The sequence below is a fragment of the Chlamydomonas reinhardtii genome, chromosome 7 (genome assembly GCF_000002595.2).
Source record: "Chlamydomonas reinhardtii strain CC-503 cw92 mt+ chromosome 7, whole genome shotgun sequence".
Taxonomy (NCBI): Eukaryota; Viridiplantae; Chlorophyta; class Chlorophyceae; order Chlamydomonadales; family Chlamydomonadaceae; genus Chlamydomonas; species Chlamydomonas reinhardtii.
Window position 1 is genome coordinate 5,355,027 of NC_057010.1, and position 14,049 is coordinate 5,369,075.

Sequence of the window (14,049 nt, forward strand, 5' to 3'; positions counted from 1 at the left end):
CTGCGCCCCTCCGTCCCTCCCTCCCTCCCTCCCTCCCTCCCTCCCTCCCTCCCTCCCTCCCTCCCTCCCTCCCTCCCTCCCTTCCTTCCTTCCTTCCTCCCTCCCTTCCTCCCTCCCTCCCTTCCTTCCTCCCTCCCTCCCTTCCAACTCTAGGGCTTGTCAGCCCTAGTCATCAGTGGCTTCGCCACTAGCTACCAAGTGTAATTATTCTCTCCCTTCCTCCCTCCCTCCCTCCCTCCCTCCCTCCCTCCCTCCCTCCCTCCCTCCCTCCCTCCCATTCCCTTCCATTCCCTCCTTCCCTTCCTCCCAGTCCCTCCTTCCCATTCCCTCCCACTCCCTCCCTCCCACCCACGCACACGGGCACACGTGGCACGTGCCGCACCTGGTTGTACACCTTGGCAAAGTAGTGGTTGCCCACACGCGGGCAGCCAAAGGTGTAGCAGGTCAGCATGTCCTGAGGAAGCAGCGCCGGCTCGGCGGCGGTCGCGGCCCCAGCCCCGGCCCCGGCCCCGACAGGGGCACCTTTGGCCCGGCTGGCGCGTGCGAGGCCGCCGCCAGCGGCTCTGCCGGCACCCCCACCGTTGCCCAGGCCGGCTGATCCGCCTCCTCCGGGCCCCAGGGCTATGGACAGATCCAAGGCGCACAGCGTGGCGTGTGCGCCGCCCAGCGAGTGGCCTGTGGCGGCAGCAGGATTAGCGGCGGCAGCAGAGGGAGCACGAGAGCGCCAGGGAGCAGAGGGAGTACAAGTACCGTCAGCTAGAGGTGAGGGCGGAGCGTAGTGGTGGCTCAGCGCCTCAGTGCCGCTGCGGTGCGGGCTACACAGGGTGCGCTATGGGCCTATGGCACGCAATATCCCCTTCCCCCTCCCACGCACACACGCGCGCACACCCACCCACCCACCCACCCGTCACGATGACCCGGCCCTGCGGGTTGCTGCGCCTGTAGGCCGCCACCCAGTCCACGACGCGGCGGTTGAAGTGGTGGTTGGTCCAGCTCCACTGGAAGCCGCGGTGCACGTTCATGGCCCACCACATGGGGCTCACGCCGGTGTAGGAGGCGCGGTCGTAGAAGCGGCTCTGGGGCGGAGTGGAGAGACGGGGGGTACATTCATACCGTATTTGTTAAGAAGTGTGACTGTGTGTGGGGGGGGTTACATTCATGCTTAATTAAGATGAAACGGAGATGTAGCCAGGCACATTGGCACAGCAGACAAAGTCGGAGGGGGGAGGGAGAGAGGGGCTGGGGTCAAGCGGCGGTGCAGCAGGCAGGCAGCTACAGAGGCAGCACGAGCACAGGTGAAAGCATGGCCAGCCGCGTTGGTGGGTTGCGGCTAGGATTGCGGCTGGCTGCTGTTGCTGACCCCGTCAGTGCCTGGGCCTGGGGCCCCTCCGGGCACGTGCGCCTGTGCGCCCTCTGCCGTACAGCAGACCCTCCCATTCCCTCCCCCTTCCCCTGCCCACCATGTATGCCTTGAGGTCCACGCACGCCGCCTTGAGCGAGGCCGTGCCGCGGAACACCACCAGGCAGCAGCGCGGCCCCGTGGCCAGCAGCGCCTTGGTGTCGCTCTCCTCATCGCGCATCACCTGGGGGGCAAGGGGCACATGGGGGGTGGGGTGGGGTGGGGGGGAGGCGTTGGACACGGTGCCGTGTCGCCCCCGCCACCACCACCGCCCCCCTCTGGGGCCACCTCCGTGTCCTGCATCCCCGTGCCTCATGGTGTTAACCACCACCACCCCGGCCTTGGCCTCCCGCCCATTCGTGACCTATTCGATGGGCTCGCGCTTATCACCCCCGGATGGTTTCTTTGCGATTGGAATAAACTCCCCCCTCTCCCCCCTCGCTCTATTGCATTGGGTTCGGTTTAGTGTGGGCTGGGATCCACAACCCCTTCCCCCCCGCCACCACACACACACACACGCGCACCTCAATCTCCTGCAGGTCGTACAGCGCCATGAGCTGATCCAGATGCATCCAGGACTGGATGCCCTCCTCGTCATACTCGTACGCAAAGTGGCACCTGTATAACGTTTTGGATATCGACAATTCATGTGTACGGAGTTGGAGGGCCAGATGGCGGTAAGTGCTGGCCCAAACCGGCACTGCCCCAATGCGCGCGCAGGTTGAAGCGCCGGGGCTCACACCGCCGCACCAGCGCGCACACAGCCCACACACCCCACAAATGTGCGTACACTGTGCCGCGTGCCTCCTTCATTCTTGAGCATACACTCTCTGGGCGGGCTTTCGCACCGCTTTTCCAACACACACGCGCACACACCCACGCACCCACATACACACACACACACACATGCACACACACACATGCAGCCCCCACGACTCGCCTCGCCCCGACCAGCCACGCACCAGTACATGAGCTTCAGGGCCGTCTCGAAGCAGAACATGGGCGCCGCGTCCAGCAGCTGCCGCGCCTCCGCCGTGGAGCCGTGCGGCACCGCGCCGTGCCGCCGAGCCATCTGCCGCGGCAGGTCCGCCTCGATCCAGGCGAACCGCTGTCGTGGCAGGCGGTGGGAGTGGGAGGCGGCGGGAGGTGGGCGGCAGGTGGCAGCAGGTGGGTGGGTGGCAGGTGGGCGGATGGGTGCGTGGCAGGTGGGTGGCAGGTGGGTGGGTGGCAAGGAGCGGTGCGGCAGCCGCGCCGCCGCGCACCTGCAGCAGTGACCGCAGCGGCCTCCTGCTGATGGCCCGCGGGTAGAGCAGCCAGGACAGCGCGCAGGACAGGAACGTCAGCGTGACCTGCAGCCGGAGCGGGGCGGGGGGGGGGGAGTTTTGTTGGGGGACACGGGCAGACAGGAGTGCAAAGGGATGCAGGGCAAACATGCAACTCAGCGAAGCACGCCAAGATCGGCCAGCGCCGCTGCCCGCATTTGCCGCCGAAAGACCCTGTTCGCACGCACACGCCAAAACCCCGCATGTGCAAACCTTGCAACCCCCGGGTGTCATTGGATTTCACTACGCCTCTCCCAATGCACATACACACACACACGCACACCCACACACACGCACACACACGCACACACACGCACACACACGCACACACACACACACACACGCACACACACAGACACTCCACACGCACCACAGAGCTCCAGGACCCGAAGATGGTGTCCAGGCTGTAGCGGCAGCGCCGCGGCTGCCCGTCCACTTGCACCACTGGCACGTAAAACGCCTGCAGGCGCGGAGGCGCGCGGGGGAGGTATGTGACAAGTGTGTGCATGTGTGTTGGGAAACACAATGGAACGGCTTACCCCCCCCCCCCCCCAAAACAAAAACCTGCACGTGTCGTCAACCCCGCCGCACCTGCGCCAGGTTGTTTGCGACGATGAACAGCAGTGAGAAGCTGCGCACTCGCATCTCCACCCGCAGGTTGATGTTGAGCTGTCGGTACTCCACATACGACCTGGGGTCGAACAGGGCGGGAGCGGCTGTGCGTGAGCGAGCGGGAACGGGACGGAACACGCAGGATGACGTATGCAATACGGTGCGGCGCTGGGGATAGTACCTTGCCAGGCTTCTTGGGTGTGTTTAGGATTGCACAAGGGGGTATGGTCAGCGCGTGTGTGTGCGCCGTGTTTGTATGTGTGTGTGTGTGTGTGTGTGTCCGTTTGCATGTTGAGTTGGGTCGGTGCCGTGGGGCTTACACACACTGTTGCAAGCAGCTAAGAAGCGGGCAAGCAGGACGCCAAAGACTATTGGGCCTTCTGACCTCTTGGACAGGTAGGCGGCGGCGCGGTAGCAGTAAATCAGGTACACAGACAGGTAGACCTGTAGGGGAAAGAAGAACAGGCAGCGGTGACGTGACAAGGCGCGCAGGAAGCGGCAAACCCAGTCGGGGGGCTGACTGGGAGCCAGCGGCACAGACACGACGACGACGCGCGGACAACGGGACACAATGCGGACAGAGGCAGGCGCGGCACCGTACACGCGCGTGCGGTAGCTAAAACATTGTGTGCCCATGGTTCAAGGGTGCGTGGGCGTTGTAAACACCAGAGCAAACTAAACCAACGTTCACCACAGGACAGTGGGGGTGTCCACCACACGGTCAGCCGCCGCGCCACTCACCACCTCTGCGATCAACATTGCGGCCATGAAGCCGTACGACTCAGAGGTGGCCACCCTGCACGCACAGCCACAAGCCAGGTAGGCCGCCAGTCGGTGCAAGCAGGGCAGGGGCACAGAACACGCGCATCCACAACCCCGCCGCCGTCCTGGCATTTACCTGGCGCCTACCTCTCCTTGCTCTCCTTCACACCCATCTGCTACCGAAATTCCGCCTCGCTGATCGTTGCCCAACACAAGCGTTCCTTCCCAGGCCGTCTCAGACCGTCCCAGGCCGTGCCAGGCCGTCCCACGCCACCGCATCCCGCCGTGGCCGTCCCAATTCCGCCCCAACCCCGCACGCCCCGCCCCAACCCCGCACGCCCCGCCCCACCCCCGCACGCCCCGCCCCACCCCCGCACGCCCCGCCCCACCCCCGCACGCCCCGCCCCACCCCCGCACGCCCCGCCCCACCCCCGCACGCCCCGCCCCACCCCCGCACGCCCCGCCCCACCCCCGCACGCCCCGCCCCACCCCCGCACGCCCCGCCCCACCCCACCCCCGCACGCCCCGCCCCAACCCCGCACGCCCCGCCCCACCCCCGCACGCCCCGCCCCACCCCCGCACGCCCCGCCCCACCCCCGCACGCCCCGCCCCACCCCCGCACGCCCCGCCCCACCCCCGCACGCCCCGCCCCACCCCCGCACGCCCCACCCCACCCCCGCACGCCCCACCCCACCCCCGCACGCCCCGCCCCACCCCCGCACGCCCCACCCCACCCCCGCACGCCCCACCCCACCCCCGCACGCCCCACCCCACCCCCGCACGCCCCGCCCCACCCCCGCACGCCCCACCCCACCCCCGCACGCCCCACCCCACCCCCGCACGCCCCACCCCACCCCCGCACGCCCCGCCCCACCCCCGCACGCCCCACCCCACCCCCGCACGCCCCACCCCAACCCCGCACGCCCCGCCCCAACCCCGCACGCCCCGCCCCACCCCCGCACGCCCCGCCCCACCCCCGCACGCCCCACCCCACCCCCGCACGCCCCACCCCAACCCCGCACGCCCCGCCCCAACCCCGCACGCCCCGCCCCAACCCCGCACGCCCCGCCCCACCCCCGCACGCCCCGCCCCAACCCCGCACGCCCCGCCCCAACCCCGCACGCCCCGCCCCAACCCCGCACGCCCCACCCCACCCCCGCACGCCCCACCCCACCCCCGCACGCCCCACCCCACCCCCGCACGCCCCACCCCACCCCCGCACGCCCCACCCCACCCCCGCACGCCCCACCCCAACCCCGCACGCCCCGCCCCAACCCCGCACGCCCCGCCCCACCCCCGCACGCCCCGCCCCACCCCCGCACGCCCCACCCCACCCCCGCACGCCCCACCCCAACCCCGCACGCCCCGCCCCAACCCCGCACGCCCCGCCCCAACCCCGCACGCCCCGCCGCAACCCCGCACGCCCCGCCGCAACCCCGCACGCCCCGCCGCACGCCCCGCACGCCCCGCCGCAACCCCGCACGCCCCGCCGCAACCCCGCACGCCCCGCCGCACGCCCCGCACGCCCCACCCCACCCCCGCACGCCCCACCCCACCCCCGCACGCCCCACCCCACCCCCGCACGCCCCGCCGCAACCCCGCACGCCCCACCCCACCCCCGCACGCCCCACCCCACCCCCGCACGCCCCGCCCCAACCCCGCACGCCCCACCCCACCCCCGCACGCCCCACCCCACCCCCGCACGCCCCGCCCCAACCCCGCACGCCCCGCCCCACGCCCCGCACGCCCCGCACGCCCCACCCCAACCCCGCACGCCCCGCACGCCCCGCACGCGCACCCACTGGCACTCCGTGTAGAAGGCCATGCACTGCTCCGCGTCCTGTGAGAGGTAGGGGTCCACGGCCGCCGACAGCGACCATATCGCCAGCGCCACTAACAGCTGATAGGGCAGGAACAGCCACAGCACCGGCGACAGGTAGGCCCACCACGGCCCGTCGATGTAGAGCTGCTCGGAGGCCGCCTGCGGGGTGGGAGCGTAGGAGGTAGAGAACGGTATGCAGGTTGGTGGGGTGCAGGATTGAGGACAGCAGTGGACATCCCTGCACGCGCACGCCCACGCACATGCACACGCACCCACACATGCACACGCACCGTCTCCTTGAGCTTGAAGCCCATGCAACATACGCATACGGTACATGCGCGTGCACGGTTTAGTTTCCCTCCAGAACATGTGGTGCACGCGCACACGCGCCCACACCTTGGCCGCGCACTCGGTCACTTCCACCAGCTGCTGCAGTGTGGCCCGTGGCGGCTCCCACACGGGGCACGGGGCGGCCGCATCCTCCCCGGCAGTTGCAGCAGCCACCGCCGCCGCCGCCGCAGCAGCAGCAGCCTCAGCTGCAGCAGCCTCTGCATCCCCATCCATGGGTGGCTGGGGCTGCGGCGCAGCCGTCTCCGCTGCCAGCCCCTCTCCCTGCTTCGCTCCCGCTACCGCCCCCGCTCCAGCTGCCTGCCCCGCCGGTGCGCCTTCCGCCCCGGCCCGTCCTGCGTTGGCTGCCGCCCCCGCTGTGTCCCCCTCCGGTGCGCTGTGTGAGGGCTCCAGCCCAGCAGCGGCCGGCAAGGGCCGATGCAACTCCTCGCCTGCATTCGGTGCCGCCGCCACCACCGCCGCATTGACTTCCGTCCTCAGTGCAGACCCATCGGCAGCAATTACCGCGGGCACCTCAACAGCCACGTCCGAATCCTTGACGTTCGTCACCGCCACCGTTGCCGCCTCTGCTGTTACTGCAGTGCCATTGGAAGCGCCACCGCCAGCCGCACCGGGCCCCGACGCCGGCATCGGCAACTCACCCCCAGGCACAGACTGTGGCGAGGGCAGCGCAGGTGCCGCTCGTGTCGTTGCCGTCAGTGCGATGGGTTCAGCACTGGGAGGTGGTGGGAATTCAGGTGCCGCGCGATCCGCCTCCACCTCCAACGCACAAGGTGACGGAGACGGCACCAGTACCGCCGGCAGCGAAGGCGGTTCCGGCGCCGGCGCAGGAGGCCTAGGCGCCGGCGGCGGCGCGGGCATTGGGTCTGCAAGCGGGTTGACCTGCGTTGTCCCATGGCTGCCATTGCCTGGCCCCGTCTGCCCCATGCGCCCTGCCGCCGCCCCGGCCCCGCCTTGCCACGTGCCGTGCCGCCGCCCGCTAAGGGTTTTGGCCACACCCGCCACGGCCTGACCCGCCGCCGCCGTGGCCCCGGTCGCAACGCGTTCCGCCGACTTCCCAACGGCTTGTCCCGCCGCGGAGACGCCCACGCACACAGCGCCCGCCGTCTCGCGAAACTGCTTCGCGCCATCGCGCGCGTTCTTGCGCCACTCCTCCCGGAACCGCTCCTGCAGCAGCCGCCGCGCCGCCTCCTCCTCCCGCGCGCGCCGCACCACCCAGCGGCGAGTGGCGCGAGCGAGCTTGTCCAGCGCCACGCCCATGTGCTGCCAGCGCGTGAGCGGCCCGCCGCGCCACAGCGTCATGCCGCGCGCGGTTATGGTGAATAGACACAGCAGCAGGTTGCTGCAGGTGCTCCGGATGGCAAAGGTCAGCATCACTGTGTGGTGGAACCTGCGGGTGCAGGGTCAACCGGGGGTGGTGGCTGCTGGGCTGGTGAAGATGGAACGAGGGAAAGTGGGGCGCACTTGAACAGCTCTCGCCTGCTTCCCTTCCCCTCCCTCCCCTATTCCGCACTTGGGGCAGTCACGCTCCAGGCGCCGGCCGTCGCCCGCCACCGTCCACGCCGCCACCAGCAGCAGCATGGCCACCAGCTCCGTCATGCGAGTGAGGTAGCTGCGGAAGCGCCGTGCGTCCCAGCGCTGCCGCCGCAGCCACAGCATCAGCCCAGCCGCCAGGTACAGCAGCAGCAAGAGGCCGGTGATGCCGATACACACGGTGCCCGACAGGAAGTTGTCCTGTGGTGTGGGGGTTGGGTTATATGCATGAGCCCAACGGAATATGTCCCAATAGTCAAAGGGGGTACGGTGTGGGCAAAAGCAAGCAGCGCGACGAGGAACCATCGTTCATTTTTCACCAATTTGGGTTCGGATGGATTCAGTGGATGACACGTGCGCTGACATGAGCAAAACGCAAGCAGCACGGCGGGGGGCGAGGGCTGTTTCTACTCTTTTGGGCCTTGACCGTAACCCCAGCCCAAGCCCCTCACCCAACCCCACAAAGGGCCCACCCCGTGTTCCACCAGCGCCGCGCCACACACGTGCCTGGAATTTGGGTCTGCTGGAGTAGCGGTTGTACCAGGATGTGCCCTCTTGCATTGCCATGACCTGGACATGTGTATGGCGAGAGGGCATAAGGTACCGCGTGATGTTACGCAACACTAAGCAATCTGCTATTATAGTATCTCTCTCACACACAAAAGAACACATCTCCAACATCATCATCACGACTAAATACTGCGAGCCCGGCGGCCGCCGGCGGCATCTCCAGTCCCAGCGCTACCGATTTGGGTTTGCATCGCCGCCTGCCCACCGCACCTTGCCATACACGGTAATGGCAACCCCCGCGCCGATGACGATGACGGTGAGAGAGATGATCGCCTTCACCTCCCTGCTCGAGATGAACTCAATGCGTAGGACGACATCTGCGGACGAGCGGAGTGCGGGGCCGGCGCGGCGGCCGTCGGAATGGACACACGTAAGTTCCTGCGACGCGTTGCAAACCTGCACACAGGGCAGTGCAGCTTAAGGCCAATCCCGAGTCCTGAATCTGCATCACCACCAGTGCGTGCGCGTGGACCACACCGCCCGCAACGCACCCTTGTAGTTTGACCCCTCGCCGCCCGCGGGCAGGTCTTTGCAGATCTCATCCATCTCTGCCGTCGCCGCAAAGAAGTCCTCCTGTGGCAGCGGCTGCTGCGCCTTGCCTCCAGGGTCCGGTGGGGGAGCTGCTGCGGTACCGTTGCGATCGGCTGTGATGATGCCGGGCGCAATGGCCGCGGCGGGTGCGGCTACGTCCTCGCCCTCCATTGCGGCTGCGTCCTCGCCCTGAGGTGCAGCTGCTGCGTCCTGGGGCGCTGGCAGGGCACCAGCTGGCCACGCAAGCCCCTCAGGAAAGTTGGCAGCTGCCTGGATGGAGTTTTGACCTGCTTGCCCATTGTCGGTGAAGTCTATGGCAGCGGGCTGCGCATCCGGCTCGCGAGTGGGGCTTTCTGGCAGCGGTGGGGGCTGCGGCTCAGGGGCACCAGCACCAGCGACAGTTGTCGCCTCATCGGCGCGGCTGTCCTCGATGACCACCGCGACGTGAGATGGCGACAAAGCGGCGTCAGCTGGTGCTAGCATAACGCAGTTTAGCGTGCTGCGCGACAACGCCACGCCAGTCAAAATGGCCTCCGCTGTGCTGGTGGGCTTCCCATCGATTCATAATAGCACCTATGCCTCCATCGCGCAGCTTTTGATAGCTCGTGCAAATTATACACACTCATTGTGGCCTGCAACTGTTGCATGTGCTCCGGAACGGTGACACACTGTGATGAATCAGTATGTGATAGCCAATATCAAAGGAGTACATTATAATTAAATCGTGGTTCCGCGATGAACTCCGCGCAGTCCGTATTGCGTGTGTGCTCGCCGAGTACAAGGTATGGCGAGCTATAGCTTTAAGCAAATGTAGTTTAAATATTGGAGCGTCTCCTTGATTTCCATGCACATCAGTTAGGGTCCTTCGCGGCCTCGCCTTTTTGGCCGTATCAGATGAGGGCTAGACGGTTGCCACGGTGCAAAGGAGCTACGCCGCCGGAAATGCCTTGTTCGATGTTTGTTGCCTACTGAAAGATCGAGGCGACCGAACACGACAAGGAGCAGGATGTACCAGGCGCTCTGAGCAGTTGCACCAGGTTGCACGCACCTCCCCTGGTTGCACGCTTGCGTGCACGCTTGGGTTCGTGCCTGGGTTCGTGCGGAAGGGCCACCCACGATTGCTCGCCCCCCAACTAAGCCATATGGCTCGAATAATACAACACAGCGTGCGCTATGAAGCAAGGGAAACCCCTGCTTCGAGCTCTGGCATTCAACCCGATTCATGGCGTCTACTCAACGTCTCTACCAAGGTGTTGGTATGTGTATGTAGGCGTCGTGCATGCATGCGGATGTTGGCCGGCAAATTGCCCAATGGGGTTTCGATGCAGGTGCGCAGAGGCGCATACGGCATACCGTATGATGCGGGACCTGCACCGCCCCGGTGCATGTGCAGGACAATCCGCAAGGCAGGCGTTGCCTAACCTGATGTAGCAACCCTGTCGCCTTCTCACTGTTCTAGTTCTGCGGCGCCCTGGGTACTTGGCTTGGGCACTACGAATTGCAGCTGTGCAGGAGGTGGGAAACTGCCGATTGCAAGGAACGTTACACAGCCGTCGCAGTTGGCATCTGGTAGTAGCGGCCGAAGATTAAGGGTGCCACGCGCCCACGCCTGGCCGCGCAAATGTCCACCATCCACGTCAGTTGTCAGTCCCAAATGAATGAATGCGCGCTGCTGCTGTTCCTCAGCACCCGCGTACCCGATCACCCACCCCAGCCGCACGCTGCGACTCCTCCGGTCCTTCCCCCGCGCGCGCACGCCGCGCGCCTTATAACACCCACACACCTCCCATCCAATCACCACCGCCCTGCAGCCGCCTTACAACGCACACACACACACACACACACACACACACACACACACACACACACACACACACACACACACACACACACACACACACACACACACACACACACACACACACACACATCCCCTTATCCAATCACCGCCGCCCTGCAGCCGCCTTTCAACACACACACCTCCTTTCATCCAATCACCACCGCCCTGCAGCTGTGCTCTATAGCTCCTGCTGCTGCTGCCGGCTGGCATCCGCCGCGCCACCCGGGCCCGCCAGCGCCGCCGCCGCCGCGCCCGCCAGCAGCGGCCGCAGCGGCTCCAGCGCTGCCTGGTAGTTGCGCGACACCGCCGCCACCACACGCCGTGCCAGGTCCGTGTCAGTCTCCACGAACCCGAAGAACAGCGGGTACGCCATAACCTGCAGGAAAGTAAGGAATGGTGTGTATGCGCGTGTGGCTTAGGACGCGTGTGCGACATGAAATGCGTGTCTTTTACCTACATGCAGGTGACGGGTCCCGTCAAGCAAATCTGCGTCCTTTTGATGCAATCCTCCTTCCACTGAATGTTGTTCCATTCACAATTAGACTCACATGCCCCACTGCCCGCCACCACTGCCAATTAGTCCCGCCCACTAGTCCGCTCACCTCCAGCACCACCACCGTGGCCAGGTTGGCTAACAGCCGCGGCGGTGGTGGCAGCCCCGCCCGCCGCCACGCCCGCCGGGCCAGACCCTCCAGTGTCATCAGCGGCGCCTGCAGTGAGTGCGCAGCAGGTAGGGGCGCAAGGGCGTAGGGGCACAGCCGTCGGAGCTGTCAGCGCCAAAGTAAGCAGCCCAGCTGCGAGCATTCGTGAACAGACCTGCTGGGCCCAAAACAAACGCGAGTCGCTGCTTGCTTGTGTATTCGGCACGCATCCGTTCCCCTTGGTGCTTCATTTCCCACATGCTGTCACGCACGCACACACACGCACGCACACACGCGCACACACACTCTCTCACACACGCACACACTCGCATCACACATGCGCACCTGCATGTAGAAGAACAACGTCCACTTCCAGTGCCAGCCGATGTGGGTGATGCTCCAGGCCAGGTACTCGTGCACCAGGCCGCTCACCAGGAAACTGGCGTGCAGACCCAGCTGCCGCCGCAGCATGCTGGGCCGTCCTACAGCCCCCCTGCTGCTACTGCCACCCGCGGCGCCGCTGCTACTGCCGCCTGCCTGCCTCCGCTCCGTCGGCCCGTCCTGTGCTACCCTGGCCTTGGGCGTCGCGGCGGCAGCAGGGCCGGCAGAGTCAGTCCGCACCTTGGCGTTTACGTTGGGCGTGTCTGCATCCGTATCTGCGTTCGTGTCGTCTGCCGGCTCGGGCGCTGACGCCCCCGGCAGCTGAGCAGTGCTAGCGGCGCGGCTGTTTACGCCGCTGGTAAGACCGGTGCCGGTGGCAGCAGCACCGGTGGCTGCTACAGCCGGGTCGGGCAGTAGCCGCCCCTCTGCAATGGGGTCGTACACCAGCGTCCGCAGCACCGAACTGGTGGTGATGTTCCAGCGCCGGCCCCAGAAGTCGGCCAGCGAGGTGGACTGCAGACAGCAAGGAAGGGTGACATTTGCAGGCGCCGCGGGAGAACGGCTCAGAAGCCTCCCAACTGGACCGGGCTAGCGACCAAGCGAGTACCCCTGCTGCAGGGGTCCACCAAGCCTACCCAGCCCGCGCACGCACTGGCACGCACCAGCCAGGGCGCGTCAAACGTGGGCACCAGCTGCAGCCCCAGCGCCTCCACCGCCACAGCGCCCGGGCCGTCCATCAGAAAGCCCACGAACGCATACATGCCGAAGGCTGTGCGAGTGAGGGTGAAAAGCCACAGCAGCGCGGCGCGCGCTAAGCCTGTCAGTGCAGAAAAGCTTACTCTCCTTCCCGCGCTGGGCTTGCTTTGGTTCAGGGCGCCACACGGAATCCCCAAACTCACCGTACAAGTAGTGCCGCGCGGCTCCGTGCATGTCGTCTCCATAGCTGTTGATCAACCACACCACCAGCCCGAGCAGCACTGCGTGCCAGGCAAGCGGGATTGTCTTATGCATACCGTACCCCAAACAGAGGCTACGGTGCGAGAGAGCACTAGTAGGCACCGCGTTCGAGCCCTTGCCTAGGCGGCACCTGCCCGCACCTGCCCGCAGCGCACCGCAGATTTAGCGTATTCGACGCATTCACCCGTAGCCCGTGCCCGTAGCCCCCTGCAACCATTTGTCAGCCCCGTCTCACCCAGCTTGGCCACCCAGCGGCCCGCCAGTGCCGCACCCGACCCCGCCGTGTCATGCAGCCGGCCCTCGGGCCCCTCCTTGCTTCGCGATTCTGCATGGTGAGGACAGCGACGAGGCCTGTGAGGTGCTGAGCGTGCATACACTGTGTTACATTGCACATATGAGTTGGCGCGTGGTGGAGTACCATCAGTGCGGCCGCTGTCTGTCTCACCCGCGTTGGCTCACCCGGCTTTGGGAATACCGGAAGCATCATGATGGCCGCGAGCTGGGCCACAGTCATGTCTTCCTGCAGGCATACGGGTTCAATCATATGGCCTCAGGTGTAGCCAAATGAGTGTTGGGCCCAACGGGCTCCCAGCACCTCACGGCCGCCCAGCTCCTGCAGACAGGCAGTGTCCGCTGCCCCGGCACCCACCCTCAGCGGCGCGCGGCCGATGCAAAATGCCAGGACCTACAGGTGTGAGGGGCGCAGCGAGGTAGGAAAGGAGGGGTGGCAGGGGGTGAGGGGGCGGACACTGGTCGGTAGCGTAAGAGGACCGGAGCATGGAGCACAGCATGGAAGCAGTCTACACAGGCGCGGTAACCACGCCGCTGAGCCACCGCTTCCAGCCCTAACTGACGTGTCAGTCTTCCTCCTCCGGCCCGGCCTGTGCACCTTGAATGTGCACAGCCAAGAAAAGATGAACAGCGTGCTCAGGCGCGGCAGGACTTCCTCGGTGCCGTCGAACATCCAGGGCCCCGCGACGCTGCACATGAGGATGGGCGCCGCGAGCGCTAGGCGCGCCCCGCCTGGTTTAATGCGGCCTACAACATATTTGAGCCACACGGCAGCCACCAGGAATGCCAGGTGCAGCACTGCGAGCCTCGCCCCGGCCGAGGCAATGCCAGTTTGTAGCACTATCAGTCGCTCAGCCATGTTCAAGCATGGAGAGTAACCCAGGATTGAAATGCGCAACTCTGTCGAGTGTCGACCAGCGGCTTGCGGGCTTCGCCAAACAGGCCCCGTGAATCCAGGCTGCATGCGGATCCAGTTTTCTGTCCGATTGACGTCGCCGGCTCGCACAGCCTGCAGCCTGTGTTCCTTGTAGTCATATCAG

At 66.4% G+C, this 14,049-nt stretch overlaps 2 protein-coding genes across 2 annotated transcripts in view; both read right to left on the minus strand.

Moving 5' to 3' along the window:
• Positions 1 to 9,782, minus strand: part of CHLRE_07g350000v5 (uncharacterized protein) — a 13,356-nt gene extending 3,574 nt beyond the window's left edge. Inside the window, exons 1-16 of the mRNA XM_043064541.1 lie at positions 8,860 to 9,782; positions 8,579 to 8,685; positions 8,306 to 8,368; positions 7,779 to 7,999; positions 6,314 to 7,655; positions 5,898 to 6,076; positions 4,075 to 4,129; positions 3,719 to 3,777; positions 3,313 to 3,412; positions 3,092 to 3,181; positions 2,662 to 2,748; positions 2,362 to 2,507; positions 1,924 to 2,017; positions 1,461 to 1,583; positions 905 to 1,076; positions 383 to 675 (exon numbers count right to left, since the gene is read on the minus strand). Of these exons, the coding sequence (XP_042923109.1) occupies positions 383 to 675; positions 905 to 1,076; positions 1,461 to 1,583; positions 1,924 to 2,017; positions 2,362 to 2,507; positions 2,662 to 2,748; positions 3,092 to 3,181; positions 3,313 to 3,412; positions 3,719 to 3,777; positions 4,075 to 4,129; positions 5,898 to 6,076; positions 6,314 to 7,655; positions 7,779 to 7,999; positions 8,306 to 8,368; positions 8,579 to 8,685; positions 8,860 to 9,382 (3,654 nt within the window). The 5' untranslated portion in view covers positions 9,383 to 9,782. The remainder of the gene's footprint in view (positions 1 to 382; positions 676 to 904; positions 1,077 to 1,460; positions 1,584 to 1,923; positions 2,018 to 2,361; positions 2,508 to 2,661; positions 2,749 to 3,091; positions 3,182 to 3,312; positions 3,413 to 3,718; positions 3,778 to 4,074; positions 4,130 to 5,897; positions 6,077 to 6,313; positions 7,656 to 7,778; positions 8,000 to 8,305; positions 8,369 to 8,578; positions 8,686 to 8,859) is intronic.
• Positions 9,783 to 10,429: 647 nt separating this feature from the next.
• CHLRE_07g350050v5 (uncharacterized protein) lies at positions 10,430 to 13,952 on the minus strand. Its single transcript, XM_043064542.1, has 9 exons — positions 13,608 to 13,952; positions 13,368 to 13,403; positions 13,178 to 13,238; positions 12,954 to 13,043; positions 12,661 to 12,738; positions 12,424 to 12,530; positions 11,726 to 12,274; positions 11,342 to 11,449; positions 10,430 to 11,115 (listed from the first exon to the last, which is right to left on the minus strand). The coding sequence occupies exons 1-9, from the start codon at positions 13,866 to 13,868 to the stop codon at positions 10,918 to 10,920; spliced, it is 1,488 nt and encodes a 495-aa protein (XP_042923110.1). The 5' UTR covers positions 13,869 to 13,952; the 3' UTR covers positions 10,430 to 10,917.
• Between the last annotated feature and the right edge of the window lie 97 nt (positions 13,953 to 14,049).

Excerpts from the sequence above, each read along its gene's own strand:
- CHLRE_07g350050v5 (XM_043064542.1), bottom strand. The coding sequence starts at position 13,868 with ATGGCTGAGCGACTGATAGTGCTACAAACTGGCATTGCCTCGGCCGGG. Across the intron at positions 13,239-13,367 it reads TCGGCCGCGCGCCGCTGAGG|GAAGACATGACTGTGGCCCA; the intron begins GTGGGTGCCGGG and ends GTATGCCTGCAG. Across the intron at positions 12,739-12,953 it reads CCGCTGGGTGGCCAAGCTGG|TGCTGCTCGGGCTGGTGGTG; the intron begins GTGAGACGGGGC and ends CCTGGCACGCAG.